The sequence below is a fragment of the Callorhinus ursinus genome, unplaced genomic scaffold (genome assembly GCF_003265705.2).
Source record: "Callorhinus ursinus isolate GAN/ISIS: 27379988/994484 unplaced genomic scaffold, GSC_fseal_2.0 scaffold25, whole genome shotgun sequence".
Taxonomy (NCBI): Eukaryota; Metazoa; Chordata; class Mammalia; order Carnivora; family Otariidae; genus Callorhinus; species Callorhinus ursinus.
This window is the reverse complement of record NW_027397087.1, coordinates 9,274,222-9,293,299: the sequence shown is the minus strand read 5'-3', so window position 1 is coordinate 9,293,299 and position 19,078 is coordinate 9,274,222. Positions and strand designations below refer to the sequence as shown.

The 19,078-nt window shown below is 43.2% G+C and overlaps 1 protein-coding gene across 2 annotated transcripts in view; it reads right to left on the bottom strand.

Moving 5' to 3' along the window:
* Positions 1-14,268, bottom strand: part of CAPN3 (calpain 3) — a 48,175-nt gene extending 33,907 nt beyond the window's left edge. For both annotated transcript variants that reach the window (XM_025883634.2, XM_025883636.2), the window contains exon 1: positions 13,960-14,268. In XM_025883634.2, the coding sequence (XP_025739419.1) occupies positions 13,960-14,268 (309 nt within the window). The remainder of the gene's footprint in view (positions 1-13,959) is intronic.
* Positions 14,269-19,078: the final 4,810 nt, after the last annotated feature.

Below are 19,078 nucleotides of genomic sequence, written 5' to 3'. Positions count from 1 at the left end.
GAGTGAGAGAATCTTAAGCAGACTCTGTGCTGAGTGTGGAGCCCGACTTGGGCCTTGATCTCATGACCCAGAGCCGAAATCAAGCGTCGGACGCTTAACTGACTGAGCCACCCAGGCGCCCCAACTTTTTAATTCTTTTAGCAATTTCTTTTGGGATTTACCTCTATGTTTCTAAATAATATCTTTTTTTTAAAGGTTTATTTATTTATTTATTTGAGAGAGAGAGAGATCATAAGCGGGGGGAAGAGTAGAGGGAGAGGGAGGAACAGGCTCCCCACTGAGCAGGGAGCCCGATGCGGGGCTCGATCCTGCTGGGATCCTGGGATCATGACCTGAGCCGAAGGCAGACGCTTAACCGACTGAGCCACCCAGGCGCCCCTAAATAATATCTTTCTATTATTAGTTTTTGATTTATTATTATTGTTTTTTAAGAGTCCAGTCTTTCATCATGGATCTCTCTTTACTTTTTTTGGTTAAGATTTATTCATTTATTTGAGAGAGAGAGCACAGTGGGGAGGGGCTGAGGGAGACGGAAAGAGAGTCCCAAGCAGAATCCATGCTGAGTGCAGAGCCCGACATGGGGCTGGATCTCAGGACCATGAAATCACAGCCTGAGCTGAAACCAAGAGTTGGAGACTCAACTGACTGAGCCACCCAGGTGGCCCTAATTTATTATTTTTATTATTTTTTAAAGATTTATTTATTTGACAGAGAGAGACACAGCGAGAGGGGGAACACAAGCAGGGGGAGTGGGAGAGGGAGAAGCAGGCTTCCCGCGGAGCAGGGAGCCCGATGCGGGGCTCGATCCCAGGACCCCGGGATCACGACCTGAGCCGAAGGCAGACACTCAACGAATGAGCCACCCAGGCGCCCCTTTAATTTATTATTTTTAGAAAGTATCAGCAGAGTTCCTATTTTGACAAATGAGATTTAGACTTCTCACATTATGCTTTGCCCACCATCTTCCCCAAATAGTTATGTCACAAATTTTGGTAAAATTAAAATTCTGAATTTACTTGAGTATGATTAGGTGAATATTGTTCACTTCTTAGCTAAGTGTTATGCTGTAGAGTCCTTTCTGTAGAAATGCTTCTTTTCTCTTATTCTTTATAATTTTCTGATTTTCTATGTATCTATCAATACTTTTCCTCAGTAGCAGTTTCTCCAAATACTTAAACTCATCAGATAACCTAGTGGTTCCTTTGCTCTCCCCACAAGGCCTTCCCTTGCAGCCTCGTTCTCCTTACAGACTGGACTGGCTGCCCTCCAGGTTAGAAGCTGTGGCCTGGGACTGACTGTGCCTTTCTGGGTGGAATTCCATTTCCCAGATCTTAATTCTTCTTTCGTTTACTCCTTGACTGGACTGGCAAACAACTTGCCGCTTTGTAAGAAAGGGTGCGTGGGAGGTCAGTCCCCCTGAGTCCTTGCCCAGCTAACTCTGTTTTCTACTTTTGCCCATGATTGAGAATTTGGCTAGGTATTTTAAGTTGAAAAGCATTTTCCTTCAGAAATTTTAAGTCATGGTTTCATTGCTTCTAGCATCTGGTGTTGTTGAGAAGTATGGTATAACTTGATGAACATTCCTTTGTGTGTGACCTATTGTTTCCCTCTGAAAGCTTTTCGGGTTTTCTTTTTTTATTTTTTTTAAAGATTTTATTTATTTATTTGAGAGAGAGAATGAGATAGAGAGAGAGAGAGAGCACGAGAGGGAAGAGGGTCAGAGGGAGAAGCAGACTCCCTGCTGAGCAGGGAGCCCGATGCGGGACTCGATCCTGGGACTCCAGGATCATGACCTGAGCCGAAGGCAGTCGCTTAACCAACTGAGCCACCCAGGCGCCCGCTTTTCGGGTTTTCTACCCTTCCCTCCTATTCCTCCCGTCCTCAATTCCAAAAGCCACATTTGTGTGCCTTGGTATGAGTTTATTTTTTTTAATTCTTTGCTGAGCACTTAGTGACTCCTTTCAATATAGAGATTTTGCCCTCAGTTCTGGGATATTCTTATATTATTTCTTTGACATCTCTCTCCCTTTCAATTATTTCCTTCCTTCCTCCCTTCCTTCCTTTTTCCTTTCTTTTTCTGAAACTTCTAAAAATCAGATGTTAAACCTCCTCTAGTTTTATTGTATTTTCCTATTTTTGTTTGTTCTACATACTAGATTTCCTTGATTTTATATTTAACCCAGCTATTAAAAATTTAAATTTCTACTCTCATAGTTTTCTACTTTATATTATTTATATATTTATATTATGAAAAATTTCTGACTTACAGAAAAGTTTAAAGAATGGACATCCATAGAGCTTATGTCTTGATTCAACTATTGTTAACATTTTGCCATCTTTGTTTTACCTGTCTATATAGGTATATATAGATTTTATTTTTTTTGCTGAACCACTTGAAAGAATGTTGACAGTATCATGACACTGCACACCTACATACTTAGAAGTATACTTGGGATACAGCAGGCATCTCCTAAGGACAAGAGCACTTTCCTACCTACTGTAATGCCCTTATCACTAAGAAAATTAACTATTATTCTTTAATGTTATCCAAGATCTATATCCATACGCTAATTTCTTCGGTTGTTCTCCAAATGTTTTTTATAGATGCTTTTTTAAAAAAAATTATTTATTTATTTCAGAGAGAGCAAGAGCACAGCGGGGGTGGGGGGAGGGACAGAGGGAGAAGCAGGCCTCCCGCTGAGCAGGGAGCCCCACACAGGGCTCCATCCCAGGACCCTGGGATCATGACCTGAGCCGAAGGCAGACGCTTCACTGACTGAGCCACCCAGGCGCCCCATAGCAGCTTTTTTTGAACCAGAATCCAGTTAAGTTTCACACAGTGAAATTTAATAATTTAATAATTGGATTAGGTGATGTTGAAGTGAGCATTAGTGAATTAGAAGGGAGAGCAGAAGAAATCACCTAGAATATCACACAGAGAATCAAAGATATGGGAAATTTTTTAAAAAGAAAGAGAAAAACGGTTAAGAGATACTTGGGATAGAGCAAAGTAAGTTCAGCATATATCTAATTGGAGTTTCAGAAGAAGATAATAGAAAATATGAAAAGAATTAATATTCTAAGGCAATTTTTAGGATTGAGCAATGACTCCAATCCTCATATTCAGGAATTCCAGTGAATACTAAACAGGAAAGATATATAGAAATATATGTTGGGACAAATCATAGAGATATTGCAAATACCATAGAGAGGAGATCTTAAAAGCAGTCAGAGAGAAAAGGCAGATGGCCTATTAAGGGACACCAATTAGAATGACTCATTTTGGCAATAATGTAAGCCAGAAGATATTAATGAGGATCAACCTATTACTGATTACCCAGGAAAACTATTTCATGAGTGAGAGGAAATTTTATACAAATAAAAATTAAGAATGCTTACTACAAATAGACACTCACTAAAGAAACTTCTAAACAAGGTCCTTTAGGAAAAAGCAAAATTATTTTAGGAGGAAAAGTCTAAGACTCAAGAAGGAACAGTGAAAAAAGAAATTGGCGAATGTGTAAATCTGACCGAATATGGACTGTTTTAAAAACTGTAGTATTTTCTATTTTTTAAGGTTGTAAAATCAATATAGAACTAAAATTATGAGTACTTGGAGTCAAAGTGCCTTACGGTCCTCATACTGTTTATGAGGAAAATAAAGCTATTGATCAATTTCAGGCTTTGTCAAGATGAAATGTATGTTAATCATTTAGGGCAACCACTGAAAAAACAGAAATAGTCAATAACTTCCGAAATAGTGGAAAGAAAAAAAAATAAAACACTTTTTAAAGTTTTTTATGTGGGAGAGGGGCAGAGGGAGAAGGAGAGGGAGAATCTTAAGTGGGCTCCATGCCCAGCACGGAGCCTGATGTGGGGCTTGATCTCATGACCCTGAGATCATGACCTGAGCCGAAATCAAGAGTTGGACACTTAACCAACTGAGCCACCCAGATGCCCTGAGAAAACAGTTTGATTACATTTTTGAAAAGGCAGAATGAGGAAAAAAGGAACATTTAAAAAGCAATATCAACAGAAAGGTTGTGGTTAATATGATAGAAATAAATCCAATATATTTTCATAAAATATATATATAATGTTATGTATATAATAAATGTTCATAATCAGTGTAAATTGACTAAAACCTTCAGTTAAAAGACAATGGTTTTCAGAATGGATTTTTTTTTTTAAACTCTAAGCAGTTTATAAGAAACATACCCCAGACATGAGGACATAGAAATCTATAGCTAGTCTATCCAACAACGAAACACTAAGATTGAGTTCCCTTTAAAATTGGGAGCTGGACAGATTCTGTTATCTCCTTTATTATTAACATGATGCTGGAGGTTTTAGTGCAGTAAAACAGGAATTAGGTTGCTGAATACGGTTGTGCATAATGTACTGGGTGGTCCTGTCATTATTTACAAATGACCTTACTATCTATATAGAAACAGAACCTAAGACAAATAACTTGGGATCTACAGTTAAATTGTTAGAAATACTAAGTTTAGCAAATATATTGGATTTAAAAGTCAAATGCATGCTTATGCCTGAGAAATTGAGTACAATTTTAAGAAAGGTGCCCTTCCTAAAAACAACAAAAACAAAAGGTGCCTAGGAAGAAATCTGACAAAGGATGTTCAAGACCTTTATGGAGAAAATTATCAAAGAACTTGATTAAAAGATACTAAAGGAGGGGTTCACGGGTGGCTCAGTCAGTTGAATGTCTACCTTCGGCTCGGGTCATGAACTTGGGGTCCTAGGATGGAGCCCTGCACCGGGCTCCCTGCTCAGTGGGTAGCCTGCTTCTCCCTCTACCTCTGTCACTGCCCACCACTCATGCTCTGTCAAATAAATAAATAAAATCTTAAAAAAAAAAGATACTAAAGGAGACTCAATTAAATGGAGAGATATCCCTTCTTCATGGATAGGAAGACTCAATATTGTCAAGACAGGCATTCTTCCCAGATTGATTCAATGCAATCTCAATGAAAATCCCAAAAGGATTTTTTGGTGGAAATCAACATCCTGATTCTAAAATTTAAATGGAAAAGCAAAGAGCCAGATATAGTTAAAACAATACTGAAGGAGAAAAACAAGTTGGGAGTACTTGCTCTGCTGAATGTCAGGACTTGTTGGCACAAGGTGTGGAGTTGGCACAAAGATAGATCAATAAACACAAGTGGAACATGGTAGAGACTGCGGAAACAGAACCACACATTGGTAGACATTTGATCTGTTTAAAAAGTAACATTACAAAATAGTTGGAAAAACAACAAAATGTGATCCCTATCTTATATAAGAAAAATCATTTCTAGATGGAGTATAGACCCAAATATAAAGGCAGAAAAATTAAGTTTCTAAATGATAATAAAGAAGAATGACTTTGGTTTGGGAAAAACTTTTTTTTAATTTAAATTTTAATTTTTTTGAGAGAGAGAGAGAGCATGCATGAGAGCAGGGGTGGGAGGTGGAGGGTGGAGGGGGAGAGGCAGAGGGAGAGAGAGAATCTTAAGCAGGCTCCACACCCAGAGCAGAGCCCAATGTGGGGCTCGATCTCACGAACCTGAGATCATGACCTGAGCCAAAATTAAGAGTTGGAGGTTAACTGATGGAGCGACCCAGGTGCCCCTAAGGAAAACTTTCTTAACAGAACATAAAAAGCACTAACTATAAAGGAAAAAACTAGTAAATTAAGAATTAATTTAGAACTTTTAATTAAGAGATTTTAATTAAGAATTTTTAAATTTTTAAACTAAGAAAACCCTTAAGAGAGTGAAAAGGCAAGTCACAAAGTGGGAGAAAATATATTTTTTAAAGATTTTATTTATTTATTTGACAGAGAGAGCAAGGGAGAAGGAGGCTCCCCGCTGCTCAAGGAGCCCGATGTGGGGCTCGATCCCAGGACCCTGGGATCATGACCTGAGCTGAAGTAAGATACTTAAGCGATTGAGCCACCCAGGCGCCCCGAGAAGATATTTATAACACATCTAACCAATAAAAAATCAGTATCCAAAGATGCCTACAATTCAAGTTGAGCAAGACAAACTCAACAGAAAAACTAGCAAAGACAGGTATTTAATGGACAGCGAGGTAACAAATGGTCAAGAAATACATGAATGTATGAAAAGATGCTCTGCCTCCTTCATAATCAGGGAAACGCATCTTTTCATACATTTCTTGGCTGTTTCTGTCCCTGCCCCTCCCATTTTCAGCATTTTACTGATGAGCTATTTCAGCTTCTTTGCTATGATGTCTAGATCTCTGTTCCTGTCAGTAGGAACTGCTGTCTTGTGGAATATAAGGGGAGGCAGTCCTAATTATTTATTTATTTATCTATTTATTTATTTTTTTTAAAGATTTTATTCATTTATTCATGAGAGACAGAGGGAGAGAGAGAGGGAGAGAGAGAGAGAAGCAGAGGGAGAAGCAGGCTCCCAAGGAGCAGGGAGCCTGCTGTGGGACTCGATCCCAGGACCCCGGGACCATGACCTGAGCTGAAGGCAGACGCTTAACCATCTGAGCCACCCAGGCGCCCAGTCCTAATTATTTATTGAATTCACACTTTCACCAGAACTTACCTCCCCCACCCCAGCCCAGCATGGCGCCATCATGACTACTGAGTCAAGAGAGGGCTGGCTCTCAATGGGGTACCTCATTTTGCCTTTGATTTACCATCATTATTTAGTGATTCACTGTGTTCAGTAGGTCATTTACAACATGCCATTTAATCCTTACAACAACTCTATGGAAGTAAGGATTTTCATATTCTTTTCACAGATGAGGAAACTGAGACCTGAAAATGGTCAGTAACCTGCCTGAGGTCACCTTGTTAAGAGGTAGAGTTGGGATTCGAATCAAGTTTGTCTGGCTTTGAAGCATGTGCCCTTCATCACTGAGTTATGCTCTAGTCCTTTGCTGTCGCTCCTCCTAGGAATTGCTACCTTACCTTGAACACCTACTGGGACTTTAAGGGTGCTAGCTCAGAACAGCTATGTGGTGACAGTATCACTATGCCTGTTATAGGCAGAACATCTTTCATACATTCATGTATTTCTGGATCTTCGTTACTTGCTGTCTGTGAAATCCCTGTCTTTGCTAATTTTTCCAATGAGTTTGTCTTTTGCAACTTGAATTGTAGGCATCTTTGGATACTGATTGCTTAGGGGTTAGATGTGCTATAAATATCTTCTCCCACTTCATGGTTGCCTTTTCACTCTCTAAAGGGCTTTTATTTTTTTAAAGATTTTATTTTTTTATTTGTCAGAGAGAGAGCACAAGCAGGGAGAGTGGCAGGCAGAGGGAGAAGCAGGCTTCCTGTAGAGCAAGGAGCCTGATGCGAAACTCGATCCCAGGACACTGGGATCATGACCTGAGCCAAAGGCATTTGACTGAGCCACCCAGGTGTCCCTACTTTTTTTTTTTTTTTAAAGTAGGCTCCACACCCAGTGTAGAGCCCAACATGGGGCTTTAACTCACAACCCTGGGATCAAGACCTGAGCTGAGATTGAGTCAGATGCTTAACTAACTGAGCCACCCAGGCATCTTAAGGGTATTTATTAATTTAAACTTTTTTTTAAAAAAGATTTATTTATTTATTTATTTGAGGCGGGGAGGGGCAGAGGGAGAGTGAGAAATAGTCTTTTAAGCAGACTCCACACTGAGCGTGGAGCCCCATGTGGGACCCCGAGATCACACCTAAGCCAAACCAAGAGTCGGTCTCTCAACCAACTACGCCATCCATGCACCCCTAATTTGACTTGTTAGTGGCTGAGCCAGCCAGCGTTCAGACCAGGTCTGTTTGGTTCTAAATTTAGTTTTTTTTTTTTTAAGATTTTATTTATTTATTTGGCAGAGAGATACAGAGAGAGCACAAGCAGGCAGAGAGGCAGGCAGAGGAAGAGGGAGAAGCAGGCTACCCGCAAAGCAGGGAGCCCGATGCGGGGCTCGATCCCAGGACCCTGGGATCATGACCTGAGCTGAAGGCAGCCGCTTAACCGACAGAGCCACCCAGGCGCCCCTAAATTTAGTTTTCTTAACCACTCTGCAGGATGCCCTCAGCTCTTTCCTCTTTGTAGCCAGCCCAGTGATCCCACTTCTCTCTAAACCGTCTGACAGAAGAGGACACCCTCAAACAGATTGCAAGCAGCCCTCCTCCTGAGCTGGGTTCAGGAAAGATAAGTAATATCCCTGGGAGAAGAAGCTACGTAGCCAGCGACTGGGCTCCTAGCCCTGGGAACAGAGGGTTCACTGCACACAGCCCGGGTTTTCCTATAGTTTTCTCTCTTTTTTTTTTTTTTTGTAAGATTTTATTTATTTATTTGACAGAGAGAGACACAGCAAGAGCAGGAACACAAGCAGGGGGGAGTGGGAGAGGGAGAAGCAGGCTTCCCGCTGAGCAGGGAACCCGATGCGGGGCTCGATCCCAGGACCCTGGGATCATGACCTGAGCCGAAGGCAGACACCTAAAAACTGAGCCACCCAGGCGCCCTATAAGGAATTTTTGAGAGCAGTTTTAATACTATCTTCCTGGTGTTCTGGGGAATATAATAAACTTCTAAGAGTTGTGATGGTGATTATTTAGACTTGAAGTTGGGGTGAAAATGGTAAAGCAAGTGTCAGCTTCTCTTTTTTTTGTTTTGGCTTTTTAAATTTTTATCTTAATTCCAGTTAACATCCAATGTAATATTAGTTTCAGGTGTACAATGTAATGATTCAACAATTCCATACATCACCTGCTGCTCACCTCACAAGTGCACCCCTAATCCCCATCACCTATTTAACCCATCCCCCCACCCACCTCCCCTCTGGTAACCACCAGTTTGTTTTCGATAATTAAGAATCTGTTTTTTAATTCGTCTTTCTCTTTTCCCCCATTTGCTGATTTGTTTCTCAAATTCCACATATGAGTGAAAACATATGGTATTTGTCTTTCTCTGACTTATTTCGCTTAGCATCATACCCTCTGGCTCTATCCATGTCGTTGCAGATTGCAAGCTTTCTTTCTTTTTTTATGGCTGAATAAGTCATATATATATATATATCCCACCCCTTCTTTATCCATTCATCTATGGATGGACGCTTGGGCTGCTTCCATTTCTTGGCTATTGTAAATAATGCTGCTATAAACATAGGGGTGCATGTATCCCTTTGAATGAGTGTTTTTGTATTCTTTGGGTAAATATTCAGTAGTGCGATTGTTGGATCGTAGGGCAGTTCTATTTTTAACTTTTTGAGTAAGTGCCATACTGTTTTGCACAGCGGCCGCACCATGTGTCAGCTTCTCTTAAGCAGGGCACTCTCCAGGTGTTGGCTGGGGCTTCACAGTTCCTCAGAGATCTGGAACTCCCACCTCATAGCCTCTGAGAGGAGAAGCCTCCCCCCACCAGCATTCAGGGGGTTCCTGGCAGTTGCTTCTGTATGCCTCTCTCTTTCCCCACTACCATGCTTTCCACACTCTGGCCTCTGGGTGTGCTGGCTCATCCTGTCTGTGTAACTGAAGGCACTAACTTCCTCCTTTTACCAACAAGTTACTTTTTACTCACCCCAGGCATTTCACAAGTTTGTGAGTAAAGATGTTTTTGGGTGTTGGGGCGCCTGGGTGGCTCAGTAGGTTAAGCGTCTGCCTTCGGCTCAGGTCATGATCCCAGGGTCCCGGGGTCGAGCCCCGCATCGGGCTCCCTGCTCCGTGGGAAGCCTGCTGCTCCCTCTCCCCCTACCCCCGTTTGTGCTTTCTCACTTGCTCTCTTTCAAGTAAATAAATAAAATCTTAAAAAAGATGCTTTGGGTGTGAGGTCAAGCAGAGGGATGTCACTGGGGTGTGTGGTCTCTTGCCCTGTGGCTTTTCCCCCACCCCACTTGGGTTTCTGTTCTGGCTCCTTCCCTCTTGTAAATAAACTAGCATTTCCCCCCCACTAAACAACAATCATGTCCACCCCAGAGAGAAATTATTCTTTCTGTAATTATAAGAATCTTTGTAATTTTTCCTTACGAATTCTCCTCATGAAGAGAAAAGCTGGAGTCGGCCATGCTAAGGATTCACATTTTGTTAAGCACATTTGGCTAAGTGTCTGTAAAAAAATCAAAGATAATTTTGTAGTGGTAACAAGACCTGACCTGAAAAATGTAATGATTTATTATTATCACTATTTTAAAATTTTTATTTAAGTAATCTCTACACCCAACATGACCTGGGCCTCATGACCCCGAGATCAAGAGTCGCACACTCGTCCGATGGAGCCAGCCAGGTGCCCCTATTTATGACTATTATTTTTTTATTGAAGTATAATTATCATACAGGGTTATATTAGTTTCAGGTGTACAACATTCAGGTGATTCAACAATTCTATACATTACTCAGTGCTCACCTCATTAAGTAGTCACCATCTGTCACCGAACAACATTACAATCTTATTGACTATATTCCCTAGGTTGTACTTTTCAGTTCCATGACTTATTTTATAACTGGAAGGTTTTACCTCTTAATCCCTTTTACCTATTTCACCCATCCCACAACCCACTTCCCTCCTGGTAACCACCAGTTTGTTCAATGTATTTAAGAGCCTTTTTGTTTGTGTGTTTCCTTTGTTTCTTTATTTGTTCATTTGTTTTGTTTCTTAGATTCCACATTTGAGGGAAATCATTTGGTATTTGTCTTTCTCTGTCTGACTTATTTCACTTAGCATTATATTCTCTAGGTCCATCCATGTTGTTGCAAACGGCAAGATCTCATTCTTTTTTATGGCTGAGTAATATTCGAGTGTGTGTGTGTGTGTGTGTGTGTGTGTGTGTGTGTGTGGGCACTTGGGTTGCTTCCATATCTTGGCTATTGTAAATAATACTGCAGTAAGCATAGGGGTGCATATGCTTTTTTGAATTAGTGTTTTTGTTTTCTTTGGGTAAATACCCAGGAGTGGAATTCCTGGATCATAATGTATTTCTATTTTTAATTTTTTGAGGAACCTGTTTTCCACAGTGGCTGTACCAATTTACATTCTCACCAACAGTGCACAAGTGTTCCTTTTTCTCCACATCCTCACCACATTTTTACTTCTATGTCTTTTGGATTCTAGCCGTTCTAACAAAGTGCTATTTCATTGCTTCTGATTTGCATTTCCCTGGTGAAATTGGGCAAGAGTAATCAGTTTCTCAGAGGCCCTGTTTCTCTTCTGTTTAGGGGTTTGTTATCAAGAAAATTTGGCTCAACAATTGGGAAGTGTTGTATGGTTTGTTTGCTTTCTGATTCTAGAAATAGATCACAGAAGGAAGGGCAAAAGGAATCAGTTTGGCCTGGAGACTCAATGCATGAACCTCCCTAGTAGAGGAGGAAAAGAATGAAGTAGCACTGGTGAGTGAGTGGGAAGAGATTATGGGTGTGCCTAGACAGGGGGCCTGGCTGTCTCTTCTTTGAGGAGGGACAGGCTGAAAGTACAGCATCATCTTAACTAGAATTATAGGTGGCTTGAATAATTCTCCCCTTATCATCATCACCATCACCACCACCACCATCCAATTGAAATAAGTACTACTTGATCATGAAGAAATACTCAGATTGGCTTTCAATGATTCTGTGCCTCACATAGTAAAAGCAGGAAGGGCCTCTCCTAGGACACAGTCTCCATTTCAGACTGCTCAAACCTGGTAAAGGTTACGACGTCTATGGAATGCATGGGAAACTGAGGTCTCCAAGAAGTGCTTTACACTTCAGAAAGTTCTGGAATCATTTCACTGTTCCAATGTCAATCAACTTGTGTGATGGCCCTTTCTGGACCTTTATCACTTCACCTGTACGTGAAGGGGTGTTGGTTGTGGGAGCACAGTTTGAAACAGGTCTTCTGGTGCCCCCAATGTCACAGTGAAAATGACAGTATACATTTTAGGACTGATGTAGTGCCTAGAGCATAATAGACCCTTACATTGTTCTTATTAATACGCAAGTGTAGCTTTTAAGACTAAAATCCACCAATGATTTCACTAAAAACGGCATTTGTAAGATTTTTTTTTCACTGCAGTAGTATTAGAAAAGTCTTTTAGGGGGTGCCTGGGCGGCTCAGTCGTTTAAGTGTCTAACTCTTGATCTCAAGCTCAGGTAGTGAGTTCAAGCCCTGAGTTGGTTTCCACGCTGGGCATGGAGACTACTTAAAAAAAATAAATAAATAAATAAAAAGGCTTTTAGGAACACCCCTACCTCCTTGGAGTGCTGGGCTGCCCTTAGCTCTTAATGCTCAATGCCTTCAGCTGTGGGTTTTCATTCACCACCAGCAGCTGAGTACCCACTGTGGGCCTGGTCCTTCCCTGGCTAAGAGGGTCCAGAGATGACCAGGAATGGTTCCAGTTCTCAGCAGATGGGGAACAGACGTGTGAAAGCTTGAAGGAAGTGATACCTGAGCAGTGGAGAGAGGGTGAGGGGGAGCAGATCAGATAAAAACAAGGTCATTCCAAACAGAGAGCATGAGCAAAGGCCTTGAGATACAGGATCTGGAGCAACAGAGCAGCTGAATGTGTCGGGGTCCAACGGGGGAGGGTGAAGATGAGATGGACAGGTAGGCAGGGGCCTGTGTGGGAGGACCTGTAGCTCAGCTAAGGAGTCTGATGGCATGTGGGGAGGGGAGAACCGTGTCATCGAAGGTACTTCAACAGGGATATGACATGTCCCAGTCCTCTAGCAGCAGGGCAGGGACTGGGCTGCGGAATGAAGTTCTTGCCAGTCCTTTCTTCTAAACTGAGGGTCCTCAGGGCAGTCACAGGCCTTACCACAGAACTATCAGGAGAGGAAAGGAGCCTTGGACATTGCATCTCAGGTTAGAAAGAAAAACATGGCTCATCAATGGCACTAGGTCCCAGAGTAACTTGATTAAGCTAATGAATAGCACTGGGCCTCAGGTTCAATGATCTCCTGTGTGTGTGTGGGGGGGCGGTTCTCTCCCTGGATGGGGTTAGCTCCCCTTGCCTTGTGATCCCATAACATTTGAACGTTCTATCTTGACAGCCTTCCCTTCAGGATTCTAGATTCCAGGAGAGCAGGAAATTTTATTTTTCTTTCTTAAAAGATTTATTTACTTGGGGTGGGGAGTGAGCAGGGGGAGGGGCAGAGGGAGATTGAGAATTTCAAGCAGGCTCCCTGCTGAGCGCAGAGCCCGACGACGACAATGTGGGGCTCCATCCCAAGGACCCTGAGATCATGACCTGAGCCGAAATCAAGATCTGGTTGTTTAACCGACTGAGCCACCCAGGTGCCCCAATTTTTGTCTTTCTTGTTCACTGTTGTCTCCTCAGTCAATTGCCCACTTTCTGGCTCTAGCAGATGACCAATAAATTCCTTGAATTAAGAATAAGAGTTATATGGGAAGTCTGATCAGAGAGGGGAGTAGGGGGTAGGATTTTTGATCTGATAGATCACTGTAAATGAAACCTGGAGGCTGGAAGAGTTACCTAAAGAGAAGGGGTTTTAATCTGGGCTGTCATGCCCTCTCTGGATGTACTTTCTCTGTGTGCCCTTCTCGTTTGTGGGGTGAGGTATGTGGACAAAAATGATTGCTAGGATTTCTCCTTCTCATCCTAACATTTAATGCTAGAAAAAGTGGTCTTTGCTGGCTACTCTCCTCTTTCCAGGGCTTCTGTGTTGCAGAAAGTCATGGCTACTGACAAACTAAGGAGCAATATCATGATTTTAGCCTGAGAAATGGAAGCACTCTTACAAAGACTTATTCTGGGAAAGGGATACTTACTTTTATAGGATGAATTAAGCTGAGTTCCCATTACTTTTATACAAAGCAAGATGTTTTTCAGAAAAAGAGAGCAAGAGAGTGAGAATGGGCCCGGGCTCCGCTGAGGACAGAGCCCGCGGGGCTGCCAGGATCCTTCCCCCGCCTGCCCATGTACACTGTGGAGCTGCGGGGAGGTGCTGAGGGGGAGGACTTCTCGGAGGGAAAAAAAACCCCACGCCTGCGAGCTACTCACCGGAGGTCTCTTCCAGATGAACTGGATGGGGAACTTCTGGCTGTAAAAGAGAGAGGTCTCATCTGGTGGGAACTCCGGATCCAGATAAAGAACCTTCTTTTCTAGACATTTCTTACGAAGCTGCTCGAATGTCTTCTCTTTCACTCCAATAATGGGGAAATTGCGGCTGATGATGGCCGAATAGATGCCACTTGGGTTTGCGCCCCCAGCCTCGGTGGTCTTGCCTTCGCCCAGCTGGGGAATCGGCCCCGGGGACCTGGGCTCCGCCCCCGTCCGTGGGGCCACAGATGCGCTAATGACAGTTGGCATGGCAGGCAAATGTGGAAGGAAAAGATTTTTTAAGGAAAACAAGATCCAGCTACCTGCAAGGGAAGGAAGCAACGGCCAAGGGGAAGTTGGAGTGATTCTGTCATCTGAGAGAAAAACGTCCACATCCACACCCGAAGCTAAAGCCCATCAGAAGGTCATCCAGCTTCTGTCCATCCTAAAAGCCGAGCTGTGATCCCGAAGTCGGAGGTTTTCCCGAGGCAGGAGCACTAGAGGGTTTCAGCGGCGGTGTTTACCTGGGGGCTCCTGCCGGCAGCTCGCACGCCAGAGCGAGAGGCAGAGGGGAGAGGGAGGATTGTGTTTCACTGGCCTGGAGAAGCTTGAGCCAGGAAAACTAAAAATAGACATGAAGGAAGATTATGAGTATGAGAGCCAGGGAGGCTAGTGTGGCAGCCAGACGGCATGGTGGAGCGAGAAGGACCCGGCTAGGGACGTTCCCGCATTGTCTTGAGTGCTGGTGTCGTCAGGAGACGAAAGGGGATTATTTGAGGAGATTGGACGCTGAAAATTAGCCAAGAACTGCTGATGCGTTATTGAGTCGGCACATAGGCGGATCGTCCCCCCATTGGCCACCATGTGAATGCAGAACAATATTGAGAAAAAAGGTAGCCAGGGTGAATGTGAGATCCTGAATTCTAGGAGGATATTCTAGACATCGTTGAGAACATAATCTTTACTTTCTAAAACTCTAGGTTATCAGAACATTATTCAGTTGGGTTTGGCATCTCTTCTAGAATGTTATGGTGTCAGCGTCCCGTGGAACTGTCTGGGTGGAAAATGCCATTCCGCAGAGTCCGCAGTTGAGAAAAATGCCTGTCTCTTTCTTGCTCACTTGACCTAGACCCCTCTTGTCTCTCCTCACCCCCCAAATAAATACTGGACCAAATTTGCTACAAAAAGTGCCCCCGAGTGACTGTGCAGGCACGCCACCTTAGGCGTCTGAGTCAGAAGGTGAAATTGGTTACTGAATCGCGTTGCCTCTTGAGCCCCCGGGGGGATGTCATTCCAAAAGAGTTGGTTTCAGGGCTCTCAGATAAGAACACAAGTGGCTCTGGGGAAGGGAACTGCGTGCCTGGTGTCCACCGCCTTGCGTTGTGCCCATGGTAGCTACTACCCGGGCCGTCAGGAGGTGGCAACATTCCACGTGGGGCTCAGTGGGGGCTTGTCCTAGACTGTAGCTCTGCCGGCTCCCATGTGACCGGTCTCACCAGCCCAAGGCTAGAGGCTATGAGAGAAGGTGGGAAGTGACAGCTCAGACAGGGAGGACTACCAGGCTCATGGTCGCTGGGGCTGCAGCTTTGAGGAGCCCTGTGTCTGGAGCTGCTGCTTGTAGGGACCCTCAGCCTGTCCTCCTGTCTCCTAAGGAAATGCCCAGGGACCTTTACTCCTACTCCTAAAGGCGGACCACCTGGGTTCAAAGTCTGGGCTTGTTGCTGGCTGGCTGTGCCTGTAGAACTTTAGGTGAGTTACTTTTTCCTTTTTTTCCTATGTCTCAGTTTTCCCACCTATAGAGTGGGTATGTGGGTAGTCCTTCTGTTATTGAGTCATCACAAAAATTAAACAACTTAATTTATGTAAGATACTTAAAATAATGCCAGGATTGTCTTAAGCACTCAAATGTTGTTGTTAGAGGTGACCTCAATTTAACATTATTTTGGGGTTAGATGAGGTTGCATTAGAGTCACTCATTGGTGCAGATCAGCATTCGGTCTACGAGCATTTACTGAATATTTCCCATGTGTCCAACACTAGGATAGGTGTAATCTGCTCAGGATCACATGGTCACAGTGTCTCCAATCAGAGCATGCCTATCTGCCTACACTAAAAAAGCCTCTAAAAAGACTGACTTCCAGTCTCAAACTCACCAATGACAAGGAAAGCAGAGTGGGAGAAGTTTCCTTTCTCCACCCTCAAACGTTTGAATCCCAGCCCACTGCTCCATACCATCTTGAAATTTCATGGCACCCACCCACATTTCATTGTTTCTCCTCACTGAGCTTCCTGTTTGCCCTATAAGAGTGTAAGCTCTGTGAAGCTGGGCCCTGGGTCCCCATTCCACTGTCAGGGTTAAGCACATAGAAAGCTTTTAATAAATATATATTGTCTATCTGTCGAATGAAATGTCCCTATGTGAGGAGAAATTTCTTACCCTTCTTACTGCTTTGCTAATGTAATCAAAGTATCTTGGCTTATTTAACCCCGGGGGGGAAGGAGCTGTCTCTGGGCCACACACCCCTTGACCTTGCTTTCCTTGGCTGTCTCACCAAGTAACTTAGTAACTAACAGGAGCGTGTGTTAAAATGAGCCTATTGTCCTAGCAGGATGGGAATATCAAACACACGGAGTGCAAGGTGCTATTCATTTTGCTTTGATTGTTGTGGATAAAACCCCCTCTCAGATTAGCAGGTCTAAAAAACAAGGTTTATTCAGCTGTGTAGCTGTAGAAACTCCTGCTATCTGGGAGAAATCCAATCTGGGCCCAAGGACAAAGGGCAGGGAGCGAGCATGTGAAGAACTGTACATTTCAATTCCCAGAAGTCTCTTCAAGGGTAGAGAACTAGTTTTTATAACACATTTCAGCCAACATCATGCAATATCTGTGATTGGAATGGTTCCTCCAGCGCCAAAACGGCCAGCTAATGGCTTCGTATCACTGTCTCTTCCAACAATAAATATTTCTTTGATTTAACTCTATTGGAAGCAATGCATTTGCTTATAACACCCATCATTCATTAAGTGCCTACTGTGAGTTAGCCACTGCACATAGCTTTCAAAACTTTTAATTTTAAAATCATTTTAGGGGCGCCTGGGTGGCTCAGTCGTTAAGCATCTGCCTTCGGCTCAGGTCATGATCCCAGGGTCCTGGGATCGAGCCCCACATCGGGCTCCCTGCTCGGCGGGAAGCCTGCTTCTCCCTCTCCCACTCCCCCTGCTTGTGTTCCCTCTCTTGCTGTCTCTCTCTGTCAAATAAATAAATTTAAAAATCTTAAAAAAATAAAAAAAAATAAAGTCATTTTAGATTTACAAAAGAGTTGCAAGATGGTAAGAGTTTCCATATGCCTTTCACCCAGCTTCCCCTAATGTTTACACCTTACATAACCATGGTACAATGATTCAAACTAAGAAATTAATGCTGGTAAAATACTATTAACTAAACTACAAAAGACATTATTTTGATTTCTTTAGTGCTTCCACTAATGGTTTTGTTTTTTCCTCTTCTGTTACAGGATCCAGTTCGGGCTCCTACCACTGCATTTAACTGTTATGTCTCCCCAGGATCTTCCCATCTCTAATGGTTCCACAGTCTTTGTCTCATGACTTGGGACTAGTGAAGAGTACTTGGCAGGCATGCTATACGATGTTCCTCAACTTCAGTTTGATGTTTTTCATTTGATTAGACAGGTTATGGATTTGGGGAAAGAATATCACAGTGGTCATATGCCCTTCTCATTTGGGGATACATGATAGAGATGTGTTTTATCACAGGTGACAGCAATCTTTTTTTTTTTTTTTTTTTACAGAGAGAGAGAGAGAGAGAGAGAGAGCACAAGTAGGCAGGCAGGCAGGCAGAGGCAGAGGGAGAAGCAGGCTCCCCGCCGAGCAGGGAGCCCGACGCGGGGCTTGATCCCAGGACCCTGGGATCATGACCTGAGCCGAAGGCAGACGCTTAACCGACTGAGCCACCCAGGCGCCCCCACAGGTGACAGCAATCTTGATCAACTGGCTAAGGTGGAATCTACCAAGTTTCTGCAAAGTAAAGTTACTGTTTTTTTCCTTTCCATACACATAGCGTTACCCGATTGCAGGGTTCTTGTCTCACGGAGTCGAAGAATGAATCTCGCGGACACAAGAGGGTGAAATGAAGTGGTGAGTTTATTAAGTGAAGGGGGGAACAGAAAGGAAAGAAAAAAGCTTTCTAGAGTGAGAGGGGTCCCGAATGGGTTGCCACTGTGAGCTTTCACTGTAGTCTTTTATTGAGGACTGACTAAGGAACTTAAATCTTGATGTCTCTACCACTAAGACCATGATGTTTACTTTTTCTTTGAAGTTTGGTAATTTTCAGTGGTCCAGCTGTAGCTGTTACAGAGATATCTTGTCTCTGACATTTAAGACAAACAAGGTAGTCTTGTTAGTCTCATTATATTCCCTTATCTCTGGTTTTGTACGCCTTAGCATTTTCCACATCTAGGATTTCTATGAACCTGAACACATAGCTCCCTGCATGAGCCTAGTCATGTAGCCCCCTACCTATCTCTCTCTACCTAGCCCCACCTGTCCCTTACTCAATAGGATACATATTTTTTTTTCTTAAGTAGGCACCACGTCCAGTGTGGAGCCCAACATGGGGGTTGAACTCATGGTCCTGAGATCAAGACCTAAGCTGAGATCAAGAGTCGGACACTTAACCGACTGAGCCACCCAGGTCCCCCCACATAGAATATTTTAAATCTGTATGACCACCTTGAGGGTTTGATTAACCCTATTTTACATGAGGAGACTTGAGATATCTGCTGCAATTTTATAGTGAAGTCGTGGAAGGCTCACAGAATTTTAGAAATTACCTCTTTTCTTCAACAGATGAGGAAACCAAGACCTGGAAAGATTAAATGACATAGCCAAGATCACTCAGCTGCAGAACCAAACTAGACCCCAGGTTTTCAGATTTCCAGGGAGGGACTTGAATGTGTAACTAGGACTCCAATAATGTGGGCTAGGTGTAAGATCGCTGGATCCTTGCATATAAATAGTGAGGGCTCCCCTTCCCTTAGCTCTGACTGGAGAGGAATTTAAT